Source organism: Trichosurus vulpecula, chromosome 5, assembly GCF_011100635.1.
Source record: "Trichosurus vulpecula isolate mTriVul1 chromosome 5, mTriVul1.pri, whole genome shotgun sequence".
NCBI classification, from domain to species: domain Eukaryota; kingdom Metazoa; phylum Chordata; class Mammalia; order Diprotodontia; family Phalangeridae; genus Trichosurus; species Trichosurus vulpecula.
The window spans coordinates 206,800,466-206,820,893 of record NC_050577.1 but is presented as its reverse complement, the minus strand read 5'-3'; the positions used below and the strand labels follow the sequence as shown (position 1 = coordinate 206,820,893).

Sequence of the window (20,428 nt, the reverse complement as noted above, 5' to 3'; positions counted from 1 at the left end):
AAATGGGGTCACAATGAATCAGACACAACTGAAATGACTGAACAACAACAAAGGCAGGCTCCAATATAGCAATAAAATGAAAAGAAATTCATTAATAGTGAGGCAATCAAGAAAAGACTCTTAGAGGAAACTTTCCTCCCCTTCCTCCAGTTCCCTAGGCACCATGATCCTAAATAAGTAGAGGAGCCACATATTGTGAGGGTCCCTGGAAGAGATCTATTTAGAAGAATGCAACAAGGAGAAAGATAAATCATTTCCTCACCCTGATTATTAGTGGTTAAATGGAATGGAGGTTTGGAAGAGTACACCTAAAATTGAGGGAAAACAGTGCGTGTTGGAGCCATAGGCAGAGAGTCTATATACCTCAAACCCACTTAAGTGTGGCAGAGAACCCTAGGGTGGTGTAACAGCAATGTTACTTGCTGCTACTGTGGCTGTGTAAGAGCAATAACACTAGCACACAGGAGGGCTGCTAGCACAGGTTCTTTGATCTGCTTTTCTAAGGAAAGCAACTTTAAGGGGTTTACAATCTCACTTTAATTGAACATACATATATCATTCACTTAGTTCACGGGAAAAAGTCAGCACCCTGAACTTCAGAGAAAACACAAACAGAAATTACAAACAAATTATATAAATAGAGCAAATAAACACAAATCAACAGACAGGCTTCTAACTGTCTGACCATAGCAATAAATACATAGTTATTAGAGAGAGAAGCAGCAACATCTGGGTTTTTCAAAGCGGGGGGCTCCAATGGCTACCCAGATTTTTGTCTAATCAAATCACACAACATTCTTCCAGTGAGTGAGCCCCCAAAGCAAAACCTTTCCTCCCATAGTTCTGAGAGTTCTAGCTTAAGGGCTATCCTCAGAGTATATATGTATATATGTGTGTGTATATATATATATATATATACCCTTTTTCAGGGCCTGAGGGCTTCACACCTCTCAAGGGCTGTGTGAAATATTATTATATTATATGTGATATTATAATATCCTCTAATTAGCAAAAAGGTATGGGCCTTCCTACAAATAAAGGCAAGACTCAATCAAAGGCATTTGATTGCCTTAGTGCTGAGAAGCACTCCAAAAGAAAAACAGTAAAAAGTCCCACTTTGCTTGCCCTTACATGTAGAGGTGAAATGTATCACACTGGGCCTTCAGGCAGTGGGGGCCAAAGTAGACTGTGTTATATTGATATTTTATTTATTACAACTTATTTTATATTTTCTTAACAATCTTCATGTTGTTTATCCCAGTAGAATGTAAGGGGCAAGTCCATTTTATTTTGGGCTTTGTATTTCTAGTACCTAGCAGGGGAGGGCAGGTTATGGAAAGAAGAAATGGAAAGAAAAGAGAACAGGCATTTATATAGCACCTACTATGTGCCAGGCACTGTACTAAGAGTTTTTACAAATATTATCTCATTTGGTCCTTACAACAACCCTGGGAGGTGGGTGCTATTATTATCACCATTTTACAGATGATGAAACTGAAGTAAATAGAAGTTTAGTGACTTGCCCAAGGTCACACAGTAAGTGCTTGAGACTAGATTTGAACTCAGGTCTTCCTGACGCCAGGCCCAGAATCTATAGATGTTTAATTGTTGTTTGTTGAATTGAAGTAAATTGAATTGAGTAGTCCAAACTCATAAATAGGGACAGGATCAAATAATTGGAAGAAAGAAGCAAAACAAGGGGATTATTTGGGTGTACTTGAAATTGAGAAATTCAGTTACCAGAAGGAATGATGGATCTGGAGTCTGTGGCCCTGACTTAAAATCCTGGTCCTATTATTCACTACCTGTATAACTTTGGGCTAGATAATCTCTAACATCCCTTCTAGTTTTAAATCTACTATCCTAAAAGACATCAACAATACAAAAAATAGACATTGAATCACTCTGTGCCTGGGTCTCTGGTTGAATGGACCCTCTTCCAGAAGCTTAAGGACATAGCTGGGCAATGAGGATAGAGGCCAATCAAGCATAAACTCCTGGAGGACAGACATTGTTTTGTTGATATGTGTTTGTATCCCTGGGGCTGAACACAGTCATGACACATGATACTTAATAAATGTTTATCTAATTTAGGAGACCCCCAGCTCACAATGAACAACTGAAATGTTCCTGTAAACATAAAACAAAATACAAATTTATAATTTACCATTCTCAGCCAAAGGCTGATGAACTACTCAAGAAAAGGACTCACTTCTTCAAGATTTTGGTGAAATTCAGGTTCATAATGAAGACTTGGAGCAAAGAGTTGAGGCAACAAGTCTGTCCAATGTTGTACAAACCAACAGGGCCTGAAACATGGCAGAGACCGAAAAGAATAAAAATCATCAAGATCAGAGCATGAAGGGATTCATTCAAATCCACAAGTATTTATTGAGCACTAACTGCACACAGGAGGCTACTACACACTGTAAAGGGGACAACTGAGGTGAAAGAAATAATTTAAGCTTTGGGGACTTTGCAGTCAAGTGGAGGGTAAAAATCATAAACACATGAAAAGTTAAGTAACAGTGAGAGGAGAGATATCACAAGGAACATGGGATTAACAGCTTAATGAAGTGTGCAAAAAAATAATTGCTAGGAGAACAAGGGAGAAAGAAAAAGGATGTTTATAGGGAAAATGAGGCAGGTCATACATAGCTGGACATTCCACTCTGCATCAGCTAGACAAGTTATCTCCAAGGTTAAACTGGTCACCTCTAATCTCATCACCATGCTGCTCACTCAAACCTTGAAAGATACTACCTCTCTCAGCCTCTTCCCTCGGGCTGGAGGACTGGATGGTGGAGTACCAAACTCCTCCCAACGCCTTCCTTTGTAGAGGGCAGAAACTGGACTTTGGGAATGTGTTGCTCTGCCTGGTTTCAGCTCCACAGGACAAGATGCCCCCATGATGATTATCCTCTAATATTTCCACACTCATCCTGCTTTCCTGCCTCCTTTTGTGTTCTGTCTCCCCCTATTTGGTTGGAAGCTCCCTGAGGTCAGGGGCTTTCCTTTTTATTGATCATATCACCATCATTTAGCTCAGTGCCTGGCACATACTAGGCACTTAATAAATGTTTATTGGATCGGATTTATTGGACTTAGGCTGTGTCTCCCTACCTCTTTTGCCATTCTTACCTCAGGAATAGAACAAAACAGGCCAAACTTTGGGTAAAACAAATGGGATCACAACCTGCCTTAAATGTAGGTATCAGTTACTTCTGAAAATGTCCATAATGCTCCTTCATATACATATACCACAATTTGTTGATAGTTTGAATTTTTTAAAAAACTATCTGTTTACATTCTTTTTTCTATTGGGGATGGCTTTTAGTCTTAGAAATTTGAATCATTTCTATATGTATTTTGGGAAGGAGACTTTTAGTAGAGAAACTTACAAAAATTTTTCCCATTTACCTATATCCCTTTTAACTTTTACTACATTAGATTTCTTTCTGTAAAAATCTTTTAAATTTTATATAATCAAAGTTTTCCATTTTATCTCATGATCCTCTTTATTTAATCCTGAATTCTTCCACTATCCATGGAACCAAAAGGTGATTTCCTTGCTCCTCTAATTTGTTTATGATGTGGTTTTTTATATATGTTGTGTATCCATTTGAACCTAATTGTAATATATGGTACAGGGTATTGGCCTAATTTCTACTTCACTACTATACAGTTTTCCCAGTATTTTTTCTCAAATAATGAGTCCTTCCCCCAATAACAAGGTTATTTTGGTTTTATTGAACACTGTGCTAGTGTGTTTGGTTGCCTCTATATGTTGATTATCTGATCTATTCCACTGATTGACCTCTCCCTCCTTTTAAATTAATACCAAATCATTTTAATGATTATATTTTGAGATCTGGTATTTAAAAAAAACCTATTTAGGCAACTCACGGAACATGTCTTATTCTCCCTTGAAGGCAAGAGCTATATTTTACAGATTTTTATATTGCCACTGGTGTTTTGCAAATAGCAAGCATTCAGGAAGAAAGACTATCCCTAAAACCTAAACCCTGACTAATTTAACACCTCACTTTTCTCTAGGATAAAAGAAAAGCAGCAATATGAAAGAGAGTTAGGTGGTTCCTGAAAGAGAGGAGAAAGGGACAGAAAGATGGGAGAGCTCCAATGAATGACAAGCTCTGTTTCTGTATTATCTACCATGGGAGCTATATGAGGGTACCAGAAAAAGGAACATTTACCTTGCTAGACTCTTCAAGCCAGTCTTCACATGGAATAACATATCACAGGGAGAAAAGATGTTAGGATAGTAACAGCAACGTCAATTAGCTAGGATTTATACAGCACCTACTAGGAGCCAGGCACTGTACTAAGGTCTTTACTAATATTATCTCAGCCTCCTGGTGACTCTTCCTATCCTAAACTCGTTGTAAACAGAGAGGACTTGATTTTCTAAAATCTTAGAATCCCAGGAGCTCTCTGACTTACTATCTCATAAAATGTAGAGGCAGGCAATATGTTGAGCCACAAAGAGTGATGGATGAGGATTCTGAACACCATCTTGAATCTACCACTAACTGTGAGTATATGATGAAGTAATTGACACAAAAAAGACACAAACATGGGGCTAGGCAAGTAATACAGTCGGGCTATAGACTGATTTTAATGGAGTTACTGACAGTATTTTATACGGATTAATTGCTGAGTCGTCCTGACTTCTCAGAAGAGTACAATGGAGCATTGGTTAATATTTTTATCTCCTTATTCCTGGGAATGAGACACCAGTCTCCTGCTGGCTAACCAAATTCAAACATTTCTGTTCTTTCCCATGTAGATAATCATATTGAAACATTTCTGTTCTTTCCCATGTGGATAATCAGCTACAAAGGCGGGTTTTATTTACCACATCTTCTTACCCTAAAAATGGCCTTTGCTGTACATAGACCTATCCTCGAGTGATCCTGCCATGCAGAGATCTAAGAGGCTGCTTTGCAGAGGTCTAATGAGGCCTAAACAGTAACCAGGATATAGCTGGCTCCCCACAACTAACGAACTGTATGACTGGGAAAGATACTAAACCTCTCCCAGCCCTGTTTTCCTCACTTATAAAATAAAAAGGTTGTAACTAATCCTCTCCAAGAACACTTCCAGCTCTAATGATCTTTGATTCTAAACTCTTTCCCTTTTTACATGACCTTGAGATCAGCACATTCTATATTCCTTGATGGTTATTAAGGAGATCACCATTCATTCATTTCACCATTCCTAAGTCAAAGGGCTTCACATGGGGTCAACAGGAAAGAGAAGACTAATAAAGTGAAAAATATTAGGGGAATGAGAGATGCCAAATTATTGATCACCAGTTATTCAAATCATGAGAACTTTATTGAAAGCCCATGCTTGTTCTCATGTAAACAAGGAGGGAGAAAAATGAATAGGAATAATAACCTTTATGGCTATCTCCAGCACTGCAGAGGTATCTTAGCTGCTCCATCTTCTTTTTCATGGTAGTCCTTTATCCCAAAAGAATTTGACTCCAAGTTCAAAGATTCCACTGGTTCTGCTTCTCAGGTTCTATTCAAAAGGTAAAATACCTTGCCCATTAATGACCTTCAGGTGTAGCTCCCAAAGCACCATACTACAAGCCTCTCCTTAATACAAAGATAGGCACTAACCATGGAGTATAGTTTGTAGGAGCCCCCAATGTCACTACCTCTGTAAAACATAAACCAGGTATAACGAGTGGGGTAGGAATGAGGAGGCAAGCCCTAATAACATGATCTCCTGTCATGACCAGCTAATGATGGAACCAATTTTTAAAAATTAAGTTCTGAAACTGATAAACCTTAGCCAAATCCTAGACAGCTCATAAAAATATAGAGCTGAATGACTAATGCAATTAATATAAATATAAGGGAGGTAGATCAGGGCAACTTCTGATCAAATGAAGAAGTTTTTCTAAACAATCTTATAACCTGGTATAAATGTTACCCAAATAGGGTATAAACATCCAGCTAGGTTGTATAAGGGATAGACTTCTGGACCTCGAATCAGGAAGACCTGAGTTAAAATCCAGCTTCAGACACTTACCACTTAACTCTATCTGCTTTAAGGAGATAATAATAGGGTTGTTGTGAGGATAAAATGAGATATATGTAAAGGGCTTTTCGAACCTTAAAGTGCTATATAAATGCTAGGTATTATTATTTCTAATAACATTACAAGGTATTGGCCATTAGGTGAAAGTGACTTGCTGAGAATCAACTACACCTCATGGTGGCCTTTAAAAGACAGGTTGGCCCCATTCTAAGTGAGTTCTAAGGAAAGAGTCAAGAAGAGAACCACCTATAGAGGAAGAAGTTAATTCTTGAGGATTTGCTTGCTCCTCCAGCAAAGTGTGCACATATGAGGTAAGGGGAAGGGCTTTCCATTTTACTTCCTCCACCATCAACAGTTGTCTTACAATAAAAGTATGTTGCCATTTAAATCCATGTTGCTTGATAAGAGAAATTCAAGGATACTGCTTCTTGAAGTAACCCAAAAGGAAATGAGTTGTAGAGTTGAATAGAAATGTCAGGGAAAGGAAAAGAAATTAAGAATCTATGTGCTGGACTGGGTAACTAAAGGAGCTGAGTTCAACTCTGTTGCTTTTTTGGAGGAAAGAAAATTATCCAAATACTTTTATTTCTGTCAAGTCAACTGAAAAGTAGTAACATTGCTTCCTGTTTTTTTTTGTTTGTTTGTTTGTTTTGCTTCTTGGGACAAAAATTCTTTGCCTTGTTTTGGCCGAAAGCATAAAGAGCCAAAGTGCTCCTTAAATCACTTCTTTGGCTTTATTTATTCTGCCTGAGTTTGAATTTTCACAATTTCCTTCTCCCTCCTTCCCTCCTCTACCCCCAGTATTCAAGACTGATTTACCATAAAAAGGATCATCAAAATTATTCTTACAAAGCCAGTGTCATCTCCTAATACAGAAAAGCATAGAACAAAGTAGGACAGGCTTTACTTGCCGGTGGAACTCAGCCTTTACTTACCATGCAACAGTGCCACCTAGTGGAATAAACCGGGAAGAAACTTCACTCCATAGTAAACCTGTCCATAACACTTCAAGGTTTACAAAACATTTTCTTCACAACAACCCTGTGAAGTATAAAGTGCTAGTATGATTAGCCCCACTTTACAGACGAAAAACCATGGGCTCAAAGAGGCAAACTGACTTGCTCCAAGTTACACAGATAGCAGAGCTATCTAGACCTAGCCCTAGAAAAATTGACAAATATCTACGGAGGCTTATTCTCTGCCCAACTACTGTACTAGGTACCATGCGGGAGAAGCAATGGAAAGGCAGAAATTAAGGAATTACAAAGAAGATTTAGAGTAAAGAACATCATCATAGATTTGAATGACAAGAAAAAAAACTAGGCTGATTGTATGGAGAGACCAAGAAAAAGCAAAGGGAATTATCTCACAGAAAAGAGGTGAGAAAAAGCTTTTACAGTAGAAGGGAAGGTGGCTGAGTGGAGAGCAGACAAAGGGAACCTTACTGTCATTGGAATTGGCTCAAAGAAGAAATAACATATACTCAGTTGTATACAGAAATCTATTTTATCCTACAGGGAAGTAGGAGGGGAAGGGGATGAGAGAAGGAGCAAGGAGTAGCTGATAGAAAGGAGGGTGGATTGGTGAAAGTGGAGATCAGAAGCAAAACACTTTTGAAGGGGGACAGGGTAAAGGGAGGGAGACAGAAAAGGATAAAGAAGAGGAAAATAGGATGGAGGGAAATAAACAGTAATCATAATTGTGAAAAAAAATTTTACAGCAAATTACTCTGATAAAGGCCTCATTTCTCAAATATATAGAGACCAAAGTCAAATTTATAACATAATTTATAATGTACAAATATTATATTGTTATAAGATGTTTACAAATTTATAATGTAATTCCTCAATTGATAAATGGTCAAAGAACATGAACACACAGTTTTTAGGTAAAGAAATCAAAGCTATTTATAATCATGAAGAAAATGCTCTAAATCACTCATTTTTGGTAATTTTTTTTAAATTTTAAACTTAAACACAAAATAAGAAAAGAAAAAAGAAACAAACTTAAATACTAAAACTTAAATACAAAATAAGAAAAGAAAAACACTGTGCAAACAGAACATGAGAGGATTCAAAATACAAAGCAATCAATTACCATTTCAAGAAAACCTATATAATAAATATTCTACATTGTGTTCAAAGCTGTCCATCTTTTCTTTACTTCCTTATATGTTTTATTTTGTTCTCTGCTGTGCATATTTTACTTTGTTCTTTACTTCTTCCTTCCTCTCTGCCCATCTCCCAAGAAGGCTACAATTAAGCAGGGATACAAACACACGCACGCGCGTGCACACACACACACACACACACACACACACACCCCTACATATATATACATATACACACAAACATATATGTACACTTACATGTACATAGATATCTATGATCATACACATATATACACATATACATTCATATGCATCTATGTAAGACTGTACTATACTTGTTTGTGCTGTTTCTCTGAAGGTGGATAACATCTTCCTTCATAAGTCCAATTCTTTCCATATTTTTCTAAATCCACCAATCCAACATTTCCTACACCATAATAATATTCCAACCTTATCTGTCTAGTTATTTTAAATAGTCTAAAACAATATTGATTAATATGGCTGACATATAATGTAGTTACTCTATTTTTCTCTTTTGATTAAATCTATTTTAGCTTTACCTTTGAGATCATGATTGCTACTCCTGCTTTTTTTCCTTAATAAATTCTACTCCTTATCTTTACTTTACATTTATGGGTCTCTCTTATTTCCTATCCCTCCTGACTCCTCTACTTCACTTCTACCCACTACCTTGCCCTCTTATTACTTAACCTATCCCCTCTCCAAGGATCCCTTCCTTATCTTCTCCCACCCCCCCCCTTTCCTATTGCCTTCTCGTTTCTATCTGAATTTAGAAGATTTTTATAGCCTTCCAAATATATTGTCCCTCTTTATGTTATTGCCATTAATCTAGACACCTTTCTATACCCCACTTTATCCTATTCCCTCACCCTCTTATTTCTTTATAAATTTAGAAAACTGTTATTCCCTTCTAAATGTATATATTGTTCTCTCTTTAACCCAGATCAGATGTGAGTAGGGTTTCCTTTAAAAATCCTTCCCCGCCCCTTACCCCTTAGCCTTTTATTTCTTTCCGAATTAAGAAGACTTTTATACATACATCCATATATGTGTGCGTGTGTGTGTGTGTGTGTGTGTGTGTGTGTGTGTGTGTGTGTAATTCCCTCTTTAACACATTCCAGATGAGAGTAGAGTTCCAGAACTGCCTACCTTCTTTTCCCATCTAATTCCTCTGCTCCAGTTCTTCCTCTCACACCTTACTTGTATAAGATAACTACTCTTTTTAGCTTTTCCTCAACAGTTTTGCTTTTTAGAATCAAATCATACTCAGGTCTAACCTGATCTTTCTTTCAAACTACCCAATTACTAATCAATCTTAGACATAAAGTTTACATTTCCTCATATAAAAAGTAAAGAGTCTATCCTCATTGAGTCCCTTGTAATTAGTCTTTGATGTTTACCTTAAATTTCTCTTGGATCTTGTATGTCAATTTTTCTATTAAATTCAAATCTTTTGCAATAAAATCCTAAAAGTCTGGTAAATCATCGAATATCAATTTACTTTCATTCAGGATCATACTTAACTTTGCTGGGTATGATATTTTCAGCTGCAACCCCAGTTCTTTTGCTCTTCAATATTTAGTGTCCTAAGATCTGTGTTTTTTTAATGTCACCACTGCTAGGTCTTGTGTGATTCTAATTGTGGCTGTGACATATTTGAAGTTTTTTTTTCTTGTTTCTTGAGCTAGGGGTTTCAGAATTTAGCTATGACATTCCTGCAGGTTTCCTTCAAAGGATCTCTTTCAGGTGACGATCAGTGGATTTTTTCTATTTTTATTTTCCCCTCTTGTTCTAACACTTCAGGACAATTTTCTTTAATTATTTCTTTTATTATCGTATCCAGATCCTTTTTTTGATCATAGCTTTTAGGTAGTCTGATTACTCTTATGTTTTTTCCTCTTGATTTGTTCTCCAGATCAATTATTTTTTCTTATGAGATGTTTCACATTCTCTTCTATTTTTTCATTCTTTATATTTTGTTTTATTATTTCTTGGTCCCTTATAACTTCACTGGTTTCCCCTCACCCAATTCTAATTTTCAAGGAGTCATTTTCTTCCTTAAGATTCTGGTTCTCCTTTTCCAGTTGACAACTTTCTTTTCATGATCTTCTTGTTTTTCCTAGATTGTTATTTTTTTAAAAAATTTTCCTCAATCTCTCTCATTTGATTTTTAAAGTCTTTTTTAAGTTCTTCTATGAATTCTTTTAAGTCGTGTGATGATTTGACATTGCTCTTTGGAGTAGGAGAGGCTTTTTTTTTGCTTTAGTATCCTCCTCTGAAGACCAACCCTGGTCTTCTCTATTCCCACAGTAACATTCTATGGTTGGGTTCTTTCTCCTCTGCCTGCTCATTTAAAAAAATATTTTTTTTGGAGGGGGGAGGTGAGGCAATCAGGGTTAAGTGACTTGCTCAAGGTCACACAGCTAGTAAATGTAAAATGTCTGAGGTCAGATTTGAACTCACGTCCTCCTGACTTCAGGGCCAGTGCTATGTTCACTGTGCCACCTAGCTGCCCCTAAATTTTTTTATAGCAACTTATTGCAATCACCTCTAATCCTAGGGTATAGGGGGTGCTGCCTCTGGCCTCAGCTCCTCCTTCAGTTTTCCCTCTTGGCCAGGAACTGAAGCCAAGTACTCCACCCTCCTATAAGCTCACCCCATTGCTTCTGCACTCACTGGGCATGTGCCAGTTCCTTTTCACCTACAGCTGAGCCTGGTGTCCCCTTATCAGCAGAAGTTCCCTCAATCTCCCCCTACTCAGATTCCCCACACTATTCAGGAGGTGAAAGTTCCTGTGGCTGGCGCCAAGGCTACCTCCTAACCCAGCTAGTCCCGGGGTTCACTGCATGCTATTTCAGTAGAACTAGCCTGGAGGTGTTCAGACATCACACACACCAAACCTCAGTCCTTAGGATTTTTCTTCCATTCTTCTATGCTTATCCTGGGAGGACCACTGTTCTGCCCCAATTCTTGTTTATTATAACTGCTCTATGTTTGCCCTGAGGCAATATTTTGTCTTATTTAGGGGGAAATCTGGAGAGCTTAGAATTTCCTGATCTACTCTTCCATTTTCCCAGAATCCTCTGCCTCTCTAAATCACTAATGATTAGAGAAAGGCAAATTAAAACAATTCTGAGGTATCACCTCACAACTATCAAAAATGACAGATGCTGGAGGGAATGTGAGAAAATTGGGACACTAATATACCGTTCTAGAGCTGCAGAACCAATGAAATACCAGAGGGAAACAGGTCTCCAGCCCAGGACAGCCTGGATGGTCGCCTGGAAGGGTCTATCATACAGTGCTGAGAGCGGAGCGCAACCCAGCGTGGGCCAAGTCAGGACAGACCAGACCCAGAATCAGCCAGCTGGAACAGGCCTTGGGGCCATGAAACAGTGAACTGTGGCGGTTACCAGACTTCTCAACCCACAAACGCCAAAGAGCAGGTTAGGGGGAAACTGCAGGATCAAGTTCAGAGCTGTCAGGCCACCAGCTCTGGGGGTGGAGGAGGTCATGCAGAAGTGGCAGTAGCAGGAAGCTCCTGAGGCTACCTCCAGAGTGCCAGCATCAGCAGCTTCCTGAGTCCCTGGCTCACAAGGTAGGAGGAATCTCGCAGCAGATCAGAGCAGGAATGCAAGGAGCGCTTTGTGGGCACAAAGGCAGATTCTCTTGCTGTGCCCTGCTTGGATCTGAATTGCAGTCATGGTTGGCAGTTCTGGGGCAGGGGGAGCGCTGCTGTGACAGAGCCTGGGGTGATGGTGGAGTAGAAGTAACTCTGCAAACAGCAGTGCTTGAACCCTAAATCTTGGGACAAAGTACTCTCTACTCTACAAGCAGTCATATCCTAACAAAAAACTCAAGGGTCAAGTAGTTGGCTGGGAACATGAACAGGCAGTGAAAACAAACTCAGACTCAAACTCTAGATTCCTTTTTGGTGACAGAGAAGATCTAAACATACAGCCAGAAGAAGTCAACAAAGACAAAGAGCCTACAACAAAAGCCTCCAAGAAAATTTGAATTGGGCTCAGGCCATAGAAAAGCTCAAAAAGGATTTGGAAAAGCAAATAACAGAAGTAGAGGAAAAATTGGGAAGAGAAATGAGAGTGATGCAAGAAAACCATGAAAAACAAGTCGACGACTTGCTAAAGGAGACCCAAGAAAAATACTGAAGAAAATAACACCTTAAAGAATAGACTAACACAAATGGCAAAAGCGCTCCAAAAAGCCAATGAGGAGAAGAATGCCTTGAAAGGCAGAATTAGCCAAATGGAAAAGGAGGTCCAAAAGACCACTGAAGAAAATACCACCTTAAAAATTAGATTGGAGCAATTGGAAGGTAGTGACTTTATGAGAAACCAAGATATTATCAAAAAGAACCAAAAGAATGAAAAAATGGAAGACAATGTGAAATATCTCATTGGAAAAACCACTGACCTGGAAAATAGATCCAGGAGAGATAATTTAAAAATTATTGGACTATCTGAAAGCCATGATCAAAAAAAGAGCCTAGACATTATCTTTCAAGAAATTATCAAGGAAAACTGTCCTGATTTTCTAGAACCGGAGGGTAAAAGAGAAATTGAAAGAATCCACCGATCGCCTCCTCAAATAGATCCCAAAAAGAAATCTCCTAGGAATATTGTCACCAAATTCCAGAGTTTCCAGGTCAATGAGAAAATACTGCAGGCAGCCAGAAAGAAACAATTTGAATATTGTGGAAATACAATCAAAGTAACACAAGATCTAGCAGTTTCTACATTAAGGGATCGAAGGGCTTGGGATATGATATTCCAGAGGTCAAAGGAGCTAGGATTAAAACCATGAATCACCTACCCAGCAAAACTGAGTATCGTGCTCCAAGGCAAAATATGGATTTTCAATAAAATAGAGGACTTTCAGGCTTTCTCAGTGAAAAGACCAGAGCTGAATAGAAAATTTGACTTTCAAACACAAGAATCAAGAGAAGCATGAAAAGGTAAACAAGAAAGAGAAATCCCAAGGGACTTGCTAAAGTTGAAATGTTTTGTTTACATTCCTACATGGAAAGATGATATGTGTAATTCATGAGACTCAGTATTAGGGTAGCTGAAGGGACCACATATATGTGTGTGTGTGTGTGTGTGTGTGTGTGTGTGTGTGTGTGTGTGTGTATGTATGTGTGTATATATATATGTATGTATGTATGTATGTATGCATATATATATATATATATATAGACAGAGGGCACAGGGTGAGTTGAATATGAAGGGATGATATCTAAAAATACAAAATTAAGGGATGAGAGAGGAATATATTGAGAGAGGGAGAAAGGGAGAGATAGAATGAGGTAAATTATCTCACATAAAAGTGGCAAGAAAAAGCAGTTCTGCTGGAAGGGAAGAGGGGGCAGGTGAGGGGGAATGAGTGAATCTTGCTCTCATCAGATTTAACCTGAGGAGGGAATACCATACACACTCAATTGGGTATCTTACCCCACAGGAAAGAAGGAAGAAGGGGATTAAAAAGGGGGGACGATAGAAGGGAGGGCAGATAGAGGGAGGAGGTAATCAAAAGCAAACACTTTCAAAAAGGGACAGGGTCAAGGGAGAAAACTGAATAAAGAGGAACTGGATAGGAGGGAGTAAAATACAGTTAATCTTTCACAACATGAGTATTGTGGAAGGGTTTTACATAATGATGCATGTGTGACCTATATTGAATTGCTTGCCTTCTTAGGGAGGGTGGGTGGGAAGGGAAGAGTGGAGAGAATTTGGAACTCAAAGTTTTAAAAGCAGATGTTCAAAAAAAAAGTTTTTTTGCATGCAACTGGGAAATAAGATATACAGGCAATGGGGCATAGAGATCTATCTTGCCCTACAAGAAAGTAAAGGAAAAGGGGATGGGGGGGAGTGGGGTGACAGAAGGGATGGCTGACTGGGGAACAGGGCAATCAGAATATATGCCATCTTGGAGTGAGTGGGAGGGTAGAAATGGGGAGAAAATTTGTAATTCCAAATCTTGTGGAAATCAATGCTGAAAACTAAAAATATTAAATAAATTTTTAAAAATTTAAAAAAAAAAAGAAATCCCAAAAGAAAAAGGGAAGGACACCTCTGGCACATTGGGTGGATCCCCATGTTGAATTTATAGGAAGACACAAACAAACGTTATACAGGATGATCTGCACAAATGGCAGGAATACTACAACAATGAAATCACAGATCTATTTAAATATTTGAGTACTGCATGATAGCTACAACAATGTAAATGGAAAGAACAACTGCAAAATGATCAAAACTGAGTATTACAAAATTATAATGGTGAAACTTGGCCCCAAAAAGACATGAGAAGGCACTTCTTCCTGCTTCTTTGTAGAGGTGGGAGATTAGAGGTGAAGACCACTACATATAATGTCAGACTTTTTTATATGTTGGTTTGGCTTTTAAAAAATAAATCTTTATTAATATATTTTGGTTTCCCATCACCTAAATTTCTCCACCTGTCCTTTCTTCTCTTTCCTCTTAGGAAGCCCTCCCATATGAAAAAGTTTTTGATTTTCATTTTTTAAGAAGAGAAAAATGAACAGAAAAAAGAAACAAAATTGGCCAACAATTTTTTTAAGTATACAATGTTCCATATCTATTCCCCCTCTCATCTCCCGTCTGTGCAAAGGAGTAGAAGGTGGCATCTTCTCATTTCTCTTCCATTCAACAAACTTGCTCTTTGTAATTTCACAACATTCATTATCTATTGTTTTGTTATTATTGTTTTTCCATTAATTTTGTTGTAGTCATTGTGTATATTGTTTTCTTGACTCTGCTCGCTTCATTTTATGTCTGTTCATCTGTGTCTTTCCATGCTTCCTGGCATTTATCGTATTTGTTATCACTTACATCATGGTATACTTCATTACATTCATGTACCACAATTTGTCAGTCATTCCCCAGTCAATGAGCATCCACCTTGTTTCCGGTTTTTTGCTACCACAAAATGTACTGCTATAAATATTTTAGTGTGTCAGGATACCCATGCCAAGACCACTCCTCTCTTTTTACTATTAGGAGACTATTAGCTAAGACCTAGCAAGCAAGCTGTGCCCTGAGCTTGGCATAACAACAATCCTTTGCACTCACCCTCTGGATGAACTCAGTCACAGAAAAATCCCAGAATTGTTTCGCACCAGCACCAGGTGATCCCTGAGCTGGGCGAAGCACCTGCAATATCCATGTTCTGGTCATGAAGTCCTGCTATGGATCAAACTTGTGTTATTGTTGCTGTTACTGTCATTGTCAGAGCTACAGTACACTGTGTAGCTGCTAGTATATGTACTAAGATTTGCCAACACTAAAGCAGGTCTCCTAGTAGAGAAGGCCCTGGTACTTGTGTCTAGTTTCCCTCCTCCAATGGAATAAAGAAAGCTTTGTGCTTATGACAACTGTTAGCTTTTTGATTTTATTTTGTTTTATTTTTTATTTTATTTTTCAAAGTTAACTGTGGTTGTGATAACCTGTGTGAGCTCTTTGATATTTTCAGAGTTAACAGTGGTTGTGTAACCTTTGTAACTCCTTGGTCATTTGTTTTTAGAGTTGACAAGTATATATGGGGACTTCCTTCTCATCAATGACCATCTTGGGGTATAAGCCTAGAAGTGAAATCCCTGGGTCAAAGAGTATGGACATTTTAGCTACTTGTTTAGATAATTCCAAATTACTTTCCAAAATGGTTCTACTAATTCACAGTTCCACCGGCAATTCGTGGTAATATTTTTCCAAAACTCTTCCAACCTGGACTTCTAGTTTTTACCGTCTTTGCCACTTTGCCAGAGGTAGGGTAAAAATTCAGGGTTGTTTTGTTTTGCTTTTGTTTTGTTTTGTTTCTATTCTTATTAGAACCTTGTGTGGTATGAGTATTCGTAGTTCACAGTTCTTCTGAGAACTATTTGTTCATATTCTTTCACCACATTGCTATTGGGTAATGGTTTGGATACCAAACTCTTATCTGAGAAATTTAATACAAAGTTGTTTTTCCCCATTTGACTGCTTCTGTACTTATCTTAGATAAGTTTGGCAGGAGGTTTTCAATTTCACATAATCAAAATTGTTTTTTCTTTTGCAATTACCTCTATCCTTTTTTTGATTAAGAATACACCCCATAGTCATTGTCATTGGTTAGTTCTAAGAAACTTTCTTGTTTCTCTTTTTTGCTCTTTGCTATAGAAAATGATTCTCTGAAAGGTAGCAGGGGATGTTCCATATCCATTCCCTACATCCCATATCCATTCCCTACATTCCATATCCAGTGCTACTGTAAGTGATGGAAAAACCAAAATGTCAATAAAATTTATTTGTAAAAATGTTTTGAATATTGAATTGAGTGGAGGCTTTTTCTATGATCCAAAAGCATTCACTGCCAAAGTATTCCCCTAAGTATCTATTTGTTATTGAGGCAAAAGGGGACTCCCCCAGGAAGCTGAGCCTTCAATTTAGCTCCTTTCAGATGGTCCTATGCTCAGGCCCCTTTCTAAAGGATGCATGACCAGAGGCTAGTGGTTGGTCCCCATGGTCTCTGTCACTGGGGGCTATGTCAAAGATGATTGACATCTGTGCAGGAAGAGCTGCTCAGTTGAACATGGAGTTTTATATTCCAAAAGCTCTCCCTTGGACTACTGACAGGGGCTGAGGGGATGTCATCTGAAGCCCAATGGGCACCTCCCTCCCACAAGGGGCTTTTGCTCTGGACTTCTATGGACCAGGTTATATCTTGGGTGAGCCTGAGCCCCAAATGGAGGAGTCAAGCTTTTTTTGCATTCTGTGCCTCATTGTACCCCCATCCTAGAGTCCCAGGGAAAACTTCATGAAGCTTGGGTTTAGTTGTTAACCAGGTTCTTTCTTAAAAAGTACAGTTATAGGAGGCTATTTATTTCCTCCACTACGAAAGAAATGCTTATAACAAAAGACTCACAAGCAATCACTTCCGAATACTGAAAACATAAAACGATAACCCTTCAATCCTAATCTGTTTTCTCAGGAGGAGGAAGACTCTCAGGGTACTTGGGGTTTTGCTAAACAGATTTTACTTTCACCTCAATCTGCACTATCTGAGCAGTAACTCAAAACCCAGGTCAGCCAGAGCAAGCCTCATTCTCCTGGCAATGATATCATTCCCTCTGAGAATATAGCTGCAGAGCGTACCTCCTGCTGCCAGCCAGCACCCAAGGACTTCCGACCTCTAGAACTTATGAGGTAGCCTTCAAGACTAAAAATATCCATCTCAGCATTGCTTTTGACCACTTAGGCTGAGGAAGAGAAACAAAGCAGAAGATGCATCTGGGGATTGTCTCAGGCTCATTGGTACAGGTACAATGTATAAAACACTTGTACTCAGTATCACATGCACATAACTGCAATACCTGCCATGGGGTGGAGAAAGGGAAAGAAATCAGCATGGGTGTTAGAGGGTATAAGAGACAGACAGAAAGACAATCTCTGGCTTCACTTTTTAAATCTATTAAGTGGGAGACTTTCTGGATCAGACACCAATTCTCTTTGGTACAGCGTAGCCACCCCCTCTCCCCCAACCCCGGATCATGTAGACCAAGGGACCCAGAAGAATCATGGATGCTCTTTAAGAAAGAACATGTAACCCACTAGAAGGGGCCAGGGTAGAGGTTCCTCTAATTACCCTATTATATATTAGTCAGTCAGGGTCCTCTTAGCTCAGGTCACACAGAAAGTGACAAGACCTGTATTCAAACCTACATCTTTTAGGTTTAAATCCAGTCTAAGTTCCACCCTTCCACTTCAACTAAAGTCCTTAAAAAAAATCAAGGCATGCTAGCTCTACTTCCTCCAAATGAAACACTATAATTTTTAAAGAATAGCTAAATCAGAATAACAGGTAAGTATCTTTTCCTATTTTGAACCTCATATCCACTCTCTAGGAAAGGCAGCAGGAGTAGCAGACAGAGTGCTAGGCTTGGAGTCAAAAAGACCTAGGTTCAAATCTCGCCTCTCACATTTACTAGATATATGGTCCCCATGTGCCTCAGGAAACCCCCTAGAATTTATTCATGAAACCATAAAAGATTACACAAGAGTTTCCCATAAGACAAAATTAGAGGAACTTTTCATAATACCTATAGTCCTGAGCAAAAGACAGCCTCAGGAGGGACAAAAGCAGTAACTTCATTCCTTTTGTGAAAGTGTTATTATGCATCCTGTTTTCTAACATAGAAAGGGTTATGGAAAGAAATTTCAAATAGTTTTGATGGTACAGCCCTACACCTGAAGCTTTTCATGCACAAGAGTTATGTTTCCAGACCATCCCGTGAAATGGTTCATATGTATGGTACTGTATTATGTAATGAGAAGAGCCAGATATGAAATCTGAAAATCTGGGTTCTAACACTTGGTATCTGTGAGTTCGTGGAAAAGTGATCATCTCTCTGAGCCTCAGCTTCCTTATCTATAAAATGGGAATAACAATATTTGCATTTCTTACCTCATAGCACTGTGAGGAAAGCGCTTTGTCAACTTTACAGCAGTAGAGAAATATGAACATATTTTCATTATACACTGTATACTCTGTGTTGACCTCATATGGCAACAGTATGGAACCCAGAAGTCAAAATGTCTTTATGGATCAACATTATTTGATCAGTTGATCAGGATCTGAGCGTTTCAGCTTACTCTTAATAAATCCTGGAGTCCATTTTAACATATATATATATATATATATATATATATATATATATATATATATATATATATGCCATTATTATGATCATATTGTTTCCAGTCATTTATCAAATTATTTCTTGTAGCCAAATGACTAAATGGCAACCTGATTTAAAGATATTAAATTGCTAGCATCACCCTGAATTTATTTCATAGTTAATATTCATATTTTTCATAACCATGATTTTCCTGCTTGTTATTATTAAAAGCACATTAAATAGTAAATGTGCTTGCATATGTCAGGATCCAATTATTTTGAGGAAATTAATAAGTAGAAAAATCAAGTTCCTTTCCCCAAAAATATTCAGCTCAGAAGCTGCTAAAAATATGAGGCAAAGCTTTTTTTTTAGTTTCTTAAAAGACTCGAAATAATGTGTTAAATTTGTAACAAATTACCCAGCTTATCCAAAAAATCGAGTTAATAAAAACCAGGGGTCTCAGAACTATCTCGGTAAATTAAGGCGTTGTCTAAACTCTCTCCACATCGCCTCAATTCCCTGCGTCAGAGGCAGAACCTGAACTCAGATATTCCTGAAACCACTGCTAGGTTTCTAGCCACTACTATCCTCTATTTCATAAGAATAAGTAAATACAATTTTTAAGCTTTGTCATAAATATCTGAGCGCAAAAACATTTACTTGTCAGGCTAAGCATCCTCCTTTTCTGTAAGTTAAGCAATACATATGTCTTAAGCATCTACTATGTGCCAGGTACTGTGCTAGGTGCTGGGTATACAAAAAGAGGCAAATGACAGTACAAGCCCTCAAGACATTTAGTGTATTTAACTTTTAGTGAGAAAATAGTCTTTATTTCTTTGTATAGTCTATTTTCTAAATAGCCCATATTTTCGGTATCCTCAGAACTGAGTCAATATTTTTTGTGTAAGGATTTTCAATTTCATTTTTCCCAAGCAGAATTATTTTTTTAAAATTTCTTAGATCTAAAATATCAAAATAATGCATGCGAAAATTAATTCTTTGTAAATCACCATAACAAACCTTTACCCATCCAAATGGTTTCAGGTGCTGAAAAACCCCGAAGTGGCTTCGGATATGTCAAATTTACTCCGTAGACTTTTTGGGAAAGAATTCTTCAACTTAGCCCTGGACCACTGCAAGAGACAAACCAAGTACAGTGAAGTATGAGGGGAGTCCACTTACTGCAGGCGGTAAAACGCGAGCGAGGAGCATCCGCAAGACGGGCTCTAATTCTGAAGTCGTGGAAGAGGTTCTCTGAGAACCTATCAGGAAAGCGTTCTGCTTTTATCTGTGCCGTCCTTGCGTACATTCTGCGGCTTTTCTACAGAGGGCAACTGTGAGTTCAGTTGAGTTTTGATTTCCCCTAGAATGGAAAGTGAAACTCAGAGAGCTGCAGAGGCGCTGTTCCTCAGGCTTCCAAGGCCAGCGAGAAAGCAAACTTTCTTCCAGCTGAGAAGAAAGAGGGAGGAGAGCCAGGTAAATTGCTGTTTGCCTGCACCAATCATTGAGGAACCCATCGCACCTCTACCTCG

General features: G+C 38.3%; 1 protein-coding gene across 7 annotated transcripts in view; it reads right to left on the bottom strand.

Moving 5' to 3' along the window:
• Positions 1–20,191, bottom strand: part of USP18 (ubiquitin specific peptidase 18) — a 32,781-nt gene extending 12,590 nt beyond the window's left edge. For 4 of the 7 annotated variants that reach the window (XM_036758446.1, XM_036758449.1, XM_036758450.1 and 1 more), the window contains exons 1-4: positions 20,079–20,189; positions 7,008–7,113; positions 5,422–5,547; positions 2,213–2,309 (exon numbers count right to left, since the gene is read on the bottom strand). In XM_036758446.1, coding sequence (XP_036614341.1) covers positions 2,213–2,309; positions 5,422–5,479 — 155 coding nt within the window. In that variant the 5' untranslated portion in view covers positions 5,480–5,547; positions 7,008–7,113; positions 20,079–20,189. Of the gene's footprint in view, positions 1–2,167; positions 2,310–5,421; positions 5,548–7,007; positions 7,469–20,078 lie in introns of those variants that run through there. The other 3 variants (XM_036758447.1, XM_036758448.1, XM_036758453.1) reach the window with 3 other exon arrangements.
• Positions 20,192–20,428: the final 237 nt, after the last annotated feature.